Source organism: Apium graveolens, chromosome 1, assembly GCF_009905375.1.
Source record: "Apium graveolens cultivar Ventura chromosome 1, ASM990537v1, whole genome shotgun sequence".
NCBI classification, from domain to species: Eukaryota; Viridiplantae; Streptophyta; class Magnoliopsida; order Apiales; family Apiaceae; genus Apium; species Apium graveolens.
In genome coordinates, this window is record NC_133647.1 from 142,369,346 (window position 1) to 142,381,130 (window position 11,785).

The following is an 11,785-nucleotide window of genomic DNA, read 5'->3' on the forward strand; positions in this document are numbered from 1 at the left end:
ATTTATTATTACATCCAACGGTTCTCATCAATCTGACTTTAGATCTGACGGTTGTTATTTGTCATACCAAACAACTGTACCGAGCAACCAACTACCAAATAGAGGGTGTTCTGCTTATAATAGTATAGATAGATACCAAATTAATTTATTTGTTTCTGAAAATTTTGTCATATCACTAAGATACGTAGATGTATAATTATTTTTTATAAAGAACAAATTACGTGATAAATTTATTATTTATAATGAAATATTATTTGAACGAGTAAATACTTAATATTTTCATGAAACTATCCCACAAAATTAATTGGATTACATATAGGATAATTTCTTAAAATATTAATAATTTTTTTAATAAATAGATTGGCTGCAAATATTAATGATTTAGACGTATTTGACTATAAAAAATGCAAAATTACAATCCAAGTAAATAAAAATTATAAACACAGCTTCCAAGCCCAAATTCTGTCAATTACAAAGCCTAACACATCTCCTCTGAAAAAAAGAAGTGCGGCGACAAATTAGGGTTTCGACTGAGGGTTCAATTAAGGGGTTCAGTGTTCCATTTGTTAGCTTCGATTTTCAAATTCGATTGAGGGCTTATATCTTCATTGTATGTATGTTTATTTCTCAATTAACGAGGGTCAATTTAGGTATCCTTCAATTTTCTCTTATCTCGGTTGTATGTATATTTGCTTTAAATTGTATGTAAATATCTCTAAATTGGCTATGCCTCTCTCTCTCTTCCAAGTAGGCTGACAGAATAAGGTTTCAGAAACTTTTGACGAAAAAATGACAAAAATACCTCTTTTTTTAGAGTTTGTGACAAAAATACCTCTTTTTAAAATTTTGGCCAAAAATACCCGTCTAATACGCATTTTTCAGTTGGGTATACTAATACGCATTTTAAAAATGGATAATTCGTATTAAAAAAAATTGAAAAAAAAATAAAAAAATAAATAAAAAATAAGATACGCATTCACAAAATACGTATCACCCATTTGATTCTGGTGATACGCATTTGTGACATGCGTATCACATGTTCTTTTTTTTTTAATTTTTTTTTTAATTTTTTTATGTAATACCCATTTTTCAGATGCGTAATAGATTTACTCATTTCTAAAATGCGTATTAGAAGGGTATTTTTGGCCATAAACTCCAAAAAGTGGTATTCTTGTTACAACTTCTAAAAAAAAGGTATTTTTGGCCATCACCCAAAATATTGTGATTTTTCTTATATTGTTCTCTGATTTTCTGTTTTTAAGTTGGATAGCTTTTTTCAAACTGGTTGTGCAGAAATGCAGAGAGCAGTATTGATATAGTGGTTAAATAGAACATTTTTTGATGTCAACTTGCCACTACATTCTGCTGATGGTTAAATAGAACATTTTCAAACTAGTATGTATGGTTGTGTTTTTTTTAATGTTCGTATGTTTGTTGACTATTGTTTGGATTATTTGCCTCTGATTCAGTTTTTTCATGTTTAAAAGAAGTTAAAGATAATAAAAATGGGTGATTGGGAAGACTTGGGATGTGTAATATATGTATAATGAGCTCTATATCTCTATCAACTCTTCTCACTTTGAAACATAAATTGCAGGCTCTCAAAGATCTCTACACACATTTGACTCCAATACATCGTGTAAATATTGCACGTAATCCTAATAAGCCAACGTGTCTTGACCATATATTTAATATTACTGAGAAGGTATTAGTAAAGGTTTTTTTTAATTCTCATGCTTCTATTTTTCTTTAATTAGACTAACAATGATATTCTAAAAGATCCCTTAGTAATTTATTTTATTTCATATCTCTCCAGTTTGTAGAGCTACATGGTGATTGAGGTGGGTATGATGATCCTGCAATTATCACGGGTCTTGGATCAATAAATGGAAGATGATACATGTTCATTGGTCAACAGAAGGGTAGAAACACAAAGGAGAACATTATGCCCAATTTCGGAATGCCTAACCCCATGGGTATGTTTATATGGAGGTGACTTGAGCATCTATTTGTTTACTGTTTCGTGATTTAAATGTGAACTGCTAATGATGAAGGAAAGTTCCCTAATTAGTAAACAGAAAAAGGGTAAAATAACAGTGTAAAAATGTATCCGTCACATCGAAAAATTTGGCACCAAGCCTTCTGGCATATGCAGCATTATGCCTACCAATTGGATATTCATTACTTTTTAGTTGTTAACTAGTGAGATTAGCTTATTAAAGTGCAATTGGATTCTTTATTATTATTTGATTATTTATGTAATCGTGCACTTGTAGGTGGTATACATCATCATGGGTTGTCCTGCAGGGCCAGGTACAAACATTTCAAATCCGTAGCTTTTGTTGGAAAGGTAAACAGTTCTGAATACTGCTGTAAGAGTCTAACCTAGCGGTGCAAATTAAACCTACTTTTAGCTTTATTCTATAGTTTTGTTACTAAAATACCAGCCTTGTATAGGCAAACCTTATTTTCTTTAGATGGCCTGCTTTCGAGGGTTTCTCTATTAATGTCCTTGAGCCATTTTTGATTTTCCAATTTGTATCTAGACATACAACATCAATTAGAATGTATTTTTAACCTAGTCTGGCCTGATTAGTCGTGACATGGCCTAAGAATGCAGTTTCCAGACATTGACCATTTCTTTACAGTAATGTTAATATCGTTTGGTCCAGTATGCCGTCAGTTTTTTTTAATTCTATTTTGTTTCCTCTCTAGCTTATTCATCAACAAAGCTAGAGAATTCGATTTAGTCTTTGTAAAGGAAATAATCCCAATCAATTAGGCTTGATTACATTTATAGAAGAAGACAGGAAAATGTAGTTGCCACACATTTACATTGCTCTGCAGGTAATGCTCACTACAAGAAATTAGGCTTTTATTGGCATGTTTTCATTTCCCAGTATATGTCTGCCTTAATATATTAGCAAATGTTATTGTTAGCTGGTATTAATATGTCAAGATTGATCTAACTTGGTCAAAGAGCCCTGAATCCTGATTATAGTTTATAATTATTGGTATCATATAACTTGGGAAGGGAACAAATGCATGTCGGAAACTAAAAGCCATATAGAGTTTATCAGCACAAAAATTTTCTAGTAAGAGCACAAAGTTTCGTTTCTTGTTAGCACAAGGACTGGCCATTTTCTGATAAGGCGAGATAGTCTTGGTTGATCAGGATGCTACTAGTTGATAATATTTTTAGTTCATGTCTGACCATCTTTTTCGTTACTTGAAGTGCCAAAGAAATTAATATCATTCTGATCAAACTGATCATCTTTTCCGTTACCCTGCTCTTTTTCTTGCTCTATTATGTACTCAACTTAAAATATATATTTGTATGACGGACCTGGATTTTAATGTTAAATTTTTATGTATATTTTAGGGAAAGGCCCGGGCTGACGACGATGATGTTGATGATGGTGTGGGCAGTGAAAGGACAGAATCCGATGACGGCAATGACCGAGATATGAGTGTGCCTTATAACGTAGTCTCTCGTGGCAGTCTTATAATTAAGGGTTAAATATCGATGTTATGGGTTATGAATGTTTGCAGGAAATTTGAATTATCCCTGTGAACTAAATTTATGGAAATTTGTAAGATGATCTAAGCTAATGTCGGATTGATTTAACTTTTTGTACAGTCGAAATGGTTTTCTGATAATATTTATGTAAAGTATGCTATCTTTCATATTTAGGTTGATTTAAATGTGTGGATTTCTTATTATTGGTTTTGCATATTTTTATATATTTTGGTGTCAAATTGTGCTACGATTGTATATAGATTGGCATTTGTGATCGGACAGGTTTAGAATTCAATTTGAAAGCCGGAAAAGGCTGGAATCAGAAAAAACAGCAAGATGCTGTTTCTGGAAAGAGAATTTAACAACGGAATTCTGGGTAACTTATGACGGAATTCTGTAATTATGCTGGGTACTTATGACATAATTCTGGGTTATTTGGGATGATTGTTCTTCATGATTGTTCTTCATTTTTTTTATTTTAAATCCTGGCAAGCTTGTGGGCCCAAGATGATAACTTACGACATACAAATCATCGTAAATTAAAGATAAACGACGGTATATTCCGTCAAAAATGTAATTATCAGCCCACTAAAAGTGGACTCCACTTCCCTAACTTGTGACGTTTTGCTTCAATTTGTGACGAAATGTATACTTATGACGAAAACTTTACTTGTGACGAAATATGTACTTATGACAAAATTGGGACTTGTGACAAAATTGATATTTATGACGAAAAAGTTATTTGTGACGAAAATCTGAACTTAAGACTTGAGCAAAAATGTCGAATATTTTCCGTCGTAATTGGGCCAATTGTGTAATAACCCCAATTTTTGGAAATTTTTGAAACCCTTATGAATAGTGATTTTGCAGATTATGCTGAATCAGAAAACTTTTCATGCCACACTATGTAGGGGTTCTGTTATTGATATTCTGAGATTTTATTAGTACTCTATATGGTATATAAGTGTATGTAAAGATCGTCAGAATCCAATTCCGAACACTTTGATTTTTCCCGAAAATCCACCAGATACCGAAAGAATTGAGTATAAGGTAACATGATTAAAAGGATTTAAATTCAAGGATTATGAGAGAGGATCATAAAAGGAATATAATGTATTGAGAAAGGTTAAGGGAACCCAAGTAATAAGATCCCGGGTATGATCCCTCAAACGATAAACGAAAACAAAAGTTAAGCGAACCGTATAACAGATCAGCGGTCATTAGCCAAATAATTAAAAGCTAATCAAAGAGATTAGTGGGGATGATGTCATCAAACCAATGAGAAGAGGACAAAGGAGGGAGGGTGACATCACATGGTGACATAAGCATGACCAAACAAGTGTGTTGTTGGATGATTGTGAGCCACACAATATTTACCATGGTAACAACCTAATTAACAAGCAAAACAAACACAAAAAATCAAAAGCAACCAAAACAAAAACATTTTCTTCTTCCCCCACTCTTTGCTCTCGGCTTTTCCATGAAAAGCAAAGGAGAAAATTTCAAAAATCAAGCTACACACCTTCATAATTCAAGAGGTTTGTTTCTTTAGCTTCCATAATTCATAACTAAGATGAGCCATAAGTTTAAGCTCAAGATTCCATGTTTAACATAGCTAATCAATTCATCAAATTTCTTGGTGATTAGTGTTTTCAAGAAACTAACTTTGTGTTTTCTTATGTTTTCTTCAAGATCCAAGCTTAGTAAAGATAGTTAGTGGTTATTTAAGGCTTCCTAAGTGATTCTCCACTCTCCAAGGAAGGTATAACCCCTCCAAACCCTAACTTTACTTTGAGTATTAGGTTTGGTTTTGTTTGTTATAGTTCATGAGAGCATGATTCTTGTATGTTTAGAGTTTGGATGGAATTATAATAATTTTGGATTATAAATCTTGGTTGTTGTTTGATGAACCTTAAGTATAATTAGTAGCTCTTGTTTGAGATTGAATAAGTTGGAAAAATCATGAGGTTATGGACTCAGTTAGTAAGGTTTGGATGAAGTTTGGTGGTATTGGTGGTTATGAGTTGGTTTGTGGTTGATTGGAGTAGTTTAAAATTTGGTAATCGCGTAAACATAGCCGTCGTAATGTCCGATTTACTTTAAGACTGTTTTGTTCTTAACAATCAGGACCCGTGAACTCACTGCTAGATTTTGACCATTGTCATGATTAGATAGTTCATGTTACGAGCTTCGTTTTGATATGTAGTTCATTTGATTCTGACGTACGGTTTAGGAGAAACGACCGTTTTAAGTAACGGCGTTTCGCGACCGAACCATTACCCCTCGCCTTACTTTGAAACCTTGGTTAAGGACCTTAAATGACTAATTGGGGTATGAAACAATTAGGTAAAGTGTATTAGGAAGTTGGTAAGACACTCGCGAAAGAATCGCCTTAAAACTCGTAATGGTTGATTTATTAAAAATGGTGGAGCCGAGGGTACTCGAGCGACTTAAGAGAATCAGTAAGCGCGAAAGCGGACGTTAGGACTCTAAATGGTTAAAGTCTAGTTTCTTAAGCGACCGGGGTTTAATTCCGACTTATGTTGTTGTTCATAGGTTATCGGACCCACTCTAAGCTTAAGTCTATCCGGGAGCACTCAGGCAAGTTTTCTACCCGTATAACTGTTGTTGTGATGTATATGTGTATATGCATGATCTTGTGATAAATGCATATTTGTTATTAGCAAATTCTTGCGATATATTGGAGCTTGTGATATGGTATATATGCATGCCTGTTTCGTATTCTTGATTTATATATCTGTTGGTTCAAATGCTTATTAGTTGCATAATACCTATGCTAGAAATAAGCAGTAGTTGCGTATACCCTGAGTATAGGGGACCCAAAGGTGAACCCTTTTCTAAAACCGGGAGTAGATGTTCCCGAGTATACGATATATATATATTTATATATATATATATTGATATGGTTTTTAAAAACTATTAATCGAATAAGGTTTATTCGATAACTTTATATTATTTAATGAATATTACTTGAATATTCATTCGAGGACTTATGACTCACTTTATATTATTTAATGAATATTACTTGAATATTCATTCGAGGACTTATGACTCACTTTATATTATTTAATGAATATTACTTGAATATTTATTCGAGGACTTATGACTCACTTTATATTATTTATTGAATATTACTTGAATATTCATTCGAGGACTTATGACTCACTTTATATTATTTATTGAATATTATTTTGTTAGGTCCCAATGTGTTTGTAGAAGGGGGGGTTGAATACAAACAATACCGTTTAATCGAATTAAATGCGGAATAAAAAATGTGAAACAAAATTCAAGTTAAATAAGAATATTATTAAACTTGAAAGGTGTTACAACAACTGTATCGATTACAAGGAATTAATCTCAAATTAATTATCACAAATTTAGAATAAATTCAACATGAACTTTTTCTATTTTTGCAATAATTAGAATCAAATGCTAAACGCGATTTGAGATTAAGTTCTAGGGATTTTAATCCGCTAGATTGTTACACAAGAGCAAGATAAAGATTTCTAGTGGATTGGATTTAACTTTACAATCTAGAAATTTAATCTTGAAGTATGCAGATGAAAAGATGAAATATTTCTTCTTGTTTTTCTTTTCTGCTTTTTTTTCTTGACTTCTGTGTTCTGGATTATTGAGTTGCTGCTTCTCTGCTTCTTTTTAATCAACAGCCGAATAGAATTGAATTGGCATGACAATCCTATAGCTGGCAAGACTTTCGGTAGGACAATGGATTGAACTAGCAAGACAATCTGAATGAACTAGCATGACAATCAGAATGAACTAGCAAGACAATCATCCTCCTAGTGTAACTTTCGGTGAGACTATTGAAAATGGCCTAGCATGACAATCGGTATGACAATCCTGATTGTCATGCTAGTTCATTTTCAATTGTCTTGCTGATTTAATGCAGATTTTAATCCAATTTAAATTCTGAAAATTCCTAAAATTAATTCAGAATTAATTAATCAATTAATTCAATTAATAAATAAATTATTCTTCGCAGATATAATTTATTTTCTTAATTAAATTAGATGACTTAATTAATTAATAGAGAATTAATTCTAGTCTTCAACAGCACCCATCCTTCTGCAGATCTTCTGAAAATCACTGAAAATTATGAATCAATTCCACCACTTCAATGTTGACACTCGATGTACTGTCTGGTTCATGAGTGACTAACTTCCGTGACGTTTCTTCATGTCTTGACTTTGACACTTTGATTTTCTTCAGATTAAATCCTTGTAATTAATGATACTCTGACGAGATCTCTGTCACTTGATTAAATCCATAATCTTGATTTATATCACTGAGGCATGATCAATTTCTTGAACTTCTTCCAGTGAATAAATTACTCAAGTCTGTAGATGAACCTTATTTCTGAATCCTTTGACAGATGTTACTCTGTGAGATCTCTTTAACGGTAGATCCACTATTTACTTATTACATTCTTATTTGAGTTGAGTTGAATCCTCGAATATACAAATAGGCTATGACATATGACTTACAATCTCCCCCTATTTGTTTGTTAGACAATAACACACAAATACCTAGAGGATAACTCAACTAACAAATAAGAAAAAGATATAAACAGAAATGCAAAGTAAATAGTAGAAAAGTTCTGGACTAGATTTAACATTTTCCAGATTCCAAGTAGATGTTCCTCTAGACTGAACATATTTTCAAGTAGTTCCATCTTCATTTGTACAACCACATTTCCTGTTGAGAAGCCCATATCTCTCTTGCTTCTCCCCCTATGAGAATCAACTGATTAAAGAAGATCACCTTCGTTTACCACCTCTCCCGTACAGTAGGATCCGCAGATAAAAACCAATGGTACTCCCATTTTGAAAACAGCTTCTTCCCTTACTAGAAAATCACCTTGTGTTTACCACCTCTCCCGTACAATAGGATCCGTAGTTACAAACAACAATGGTGTGGTGTAGTGTACATATGATCTTTTTCTTCCTCCCTTCTATTTCTCCCCCTTAGTTGAGAAATCCTCCAAACTATTACTTAAGCTTTTATCTCCCCCTTAAAGAAGGAATGTATGCCGTCGTCTGAAGGAGTTCTCATATTTCACTTGGTTGGAAAAGAAATAACAAGAAGTTTCTCTTTCTTCCTCACTGTGAGTGTGTGATTCTGTTTTAGTGTACCTCACATGTGTTTCACTCTTCTCTCCACTCGTGTTTACACTCATTCTCACAAGTGTATCACTCTTCTCTCATAGCTCCATAATCCAGCTGTACCTGCAAGGAAAATCACCTTAGCCATCCTTAAGGAGGTAACAGGTGGTGCCATGGGAGTTCACAAATCCCCATCCTTGTTAAACTCGTCAGATGAATCTGAGTCATAATTTACAAGTTGCTAGTTTCCCTTTTAGGGTTCCAGATTTGAATTCTGGGAAGGTAAACAATGATCCAAAGAATTTAGCATAAAGATCAAGGTTCCCTTCTAATGTCTGTGAAGACATTTCCTTGTGACTCATCAGGTAATATCTGAATCATTGTCAACAAGTTTCCGATCTGCGCCTATGTCAGATCCACTATCCGCAGATGCATCCAGGGGATTTAAGCCTGGGGAGGTAGACACTGACCACTGACATATGGCTTTTGGATCAGTATCCTCTCCTAACACCTGTAAAGGCAATTGGTCCACTAACGAACCTTGAACAATCGAATTTGACCTTAAAATGGTCGAAACTCTTGTTTCCGTCAACTCATCCTTTGTGTGTGTAACCTCTCCTTGTGCATCAAGAATTGTTTATGTTTGAAGTGGTGACACTACATCGGATACCTTGGCCGACAGGCAAAATTTCAATAGACGCACCCTGTTGAGAGAATGAATCTAGTAACTGTTTTTGTGCCTTTTTAGCCATTACATCTTTTTGAGAAGATGTATGGGGGCTAGCAGTTGTCTCGGTTTAAATACTACTCATCTATGTATGAGACAGAGCTACTGGGTTGACTACAGAACCTTCCTTATGTGGTGCACTAGGCACTATCTCCCTCACGCTCATTCATACTACATTTAGTGGTAAGAGAGTGTTGGTTGGTTCTATTTTTGTGTTTGTCTTTACAGTCTGGGATAGACGTTGTGGGTTTTCAACCTCATGACTGTCAATGAAAGAAAGTCATTGGAGACTGAACCTGTAACACAGAATATATGGTAATAGAGAGAAAATGATTTACAATAGTGATTTTAAAAGATTTTACATGAAATAAGAAATCACTAATGTAGAAAGAAGTTTAATTTTATTTTTCAATATGAATGAGTTTTTGATAAAACATTGATCACTTAGGGTAAAGTCTAAGTAATTCTCATTCATGTCAAAAGCTTACAAATATCTGCAACATAATGTTAACAACATATCATTGACCGATACTTGTCAAGTACTTTAGATACTAATTGTTATGTTGCATTAACAATATATCACTGTACATATAAAACAATATGATTGTGCCTAATGATAAGAGAGTTAAAAATATGACGACTCTACTAGTTCATGTTAAACAATAACTTCAGTTAGAGTGCCATACCATGTTCTTGACGATTGCTTGAGTAGTACACTAGTTCATACCAACCTGAAGTTAGATTATGAAGAAGAGATTGCATAGTCCAATAGATCTGCAGCTGCAAAGTCCATGAACTGTGGTGCTCTAACTTCCTCTTTTAACTCACCAACCAGGAGTACACTTGTACACATCTTACTAGAGTACAATTCCAAGTGTAATGTGCAGCAGGTGCTTGATATGTCGTAATATTCCCAAGTCTCGTCACTGGTGCTATATATTGGATACTGCTTCCTGATAATAACCTAGCACAATATACAAAATTACAATGATAACATTCCCAGCTTGCAAACAGCCATATCCCTCAGATAAACCTTTGCTGTTATCTCCAAAGGTAATCAGGGGGCCAGCTTTCTCAATCCTCATTTGATAGCAGGGCTCTATCTCCGGTCATATGTCTTGATGATCCACTGTCAAGAATCCACACTACCGGTTACACCTGTATACTGCCCTGCACTTCAAATGGATTAGACCTTCTTCGGAACCCAAACTTGGTTGGGCCCGGCATACTTGTAGAATTGTCATTTGTCATGCAAAACAACATTTTTAATTTTAACGATCTCAACATTCTCAATGACTGAACATTTGACCTTGTAAACAGCCTTAACAAATTTCTGTTTAAGCTTAGGCATAAATGTCTCCTTTCTAGCCTTAGAAGGACTAGCAGTCTTAGACCTGTCATGCTTCTTGTTATTCACATGCTGACGAGGAGTAGTCTTATCATTAGAAATATGCTTACCATTAAAATAAGCATACATCATATTAAAAGCACAAGACATACAATTAGAAACACCACATGCTTTATGAGAGTGATTAATAGTAGGCAATTTATGCATGGCAGACATGGCATTTTTGTTATCCAACTCATGTGTGTCTGAGTTAGTCTCAGTTGCTTTCATAACTTTGACTGGAACTTTCGACACACTTGACTTGGAAACAACCTTCTCATTAGCAAGATCTTCAGCACGTATTTCTTCTTGAATAACAGAAGAGGTCGCATCAAATGGTTCAGCAATTGATGGTTTATAGAGGGGTTCATCAACACCCTTAAGCACATGTGGTACTTCCCTCCCTTTAGCACATACACGAGGAGGGGAGTTTATGCCTAATTCTCCAATAGCAACATTGTAATCATAACCTATTCCAGATGTTTGATTAACAGATTGCTTACTGTAGAACTCTTTAGCCTTCAAACAAGAATTGAAGTAGGCTCTAACCTTAGTCTCAAGACCGGTGATCTTGTCTTTGAGAATAGTTTCGAGTTTTCTATAACAGTCAACTCTATTCTCTAGAAAAGATACTTGTTCTTTTAATTTGTCTTGATTAATGTGCACAAGTCTTAATTCATTGACCTCTTTCTCAAGGTCTGTGATCTGTAAACTTAACAGTTCATTATCACGACGTGCACAATCTAAGTTACCTCTTAGATGATAAACCATTTCAGCATCAGAAAGTTTTACCTCTATTCTTGACGATGAAGCTTTTCCATCAATAGCCATAAGAGCAAGATTTCCTTCATCTTCATCTTCACTGTCAGTATCATCCCAGCTTCTTCCCTTTGCCAGATAAGCCCTTTCAGAGTTCTTTCTTACTTGCTTTGGCTTTCTACATTCTGTGGCAAAGTGTCCCAACTCATTGCAGTTATAGCATCTGATGGTGCTCCGATCAACCATCC

At 34.3% G+C, this 11,785-nt stretch overlaps 1 protein-coding gene across 2 annotated transcripts; it reads left to right on the forward strand.

Annotated features, from left to right (window-relative positions):
• The first annotated feature begins 439 nt into the window (after positions 1–439).
• Positions 440–3,723, forward strand: LOC141667603 (acetyl-coenzyme A carboxylase carboxyl transferase subunit alpha, chloroplastic-like). 2 transcript variants are annotated; one of them, XM_074474156.1, is made up of 5 exons: positions 440–650; positions 1,598–1,705; positions 1,817–1,976; positions 2,277–2,350; positions 3,383–3,723. In XM_074474156.1, the coding sequence occupies exons 3-5, from the start codon at positions 1,901–1,903 to the stop codon at positions 3,518–3,520; spliced, it is 288 nt and encodes a 95-aa protein (XP_074330257.1). In that variant the 5' UTR covers positions 440–650; positions 1,598–1,705; positions 1,817–1,900; the 3' UTR covers positions 3,521–3,723. The 2 variants fall into 2 exon arrangements, with proteins under 2 accessions (XP_074330257.1, XP_074330264.1); XM_074474163.1 differs by having other exon boundaries at positions 440–610.
• The last annotated feature ends 8,062 nt before the right edge of the window (positions 3,724–11,785 follow it).

Excerpts from the sequence above, each read along its gene's own strand:
- LOC141667603 (XM_074474156.1), top strand. The coding sequence starts at position 1,901 with ATGTTCATTGGTCAACAGAAGGGTAGAAACACAAAGGAGAACATTATG. Across the intron at positions 1,977-2,276 it reads CGGAATGCCTAACCCCATGG|GTGGTATACATCATCATGGG; the intron begins GTATGTTTATAT and ends GTGCACTTGTAG. Across the intron at positions 2,351-3,382 it reads CCGTAGCTTTTGTTGGAAAG|GGAAAGGCCCGGGCTGACGA; the intron begins GTAAACAGTTCT and ends TGTATATTTTAG.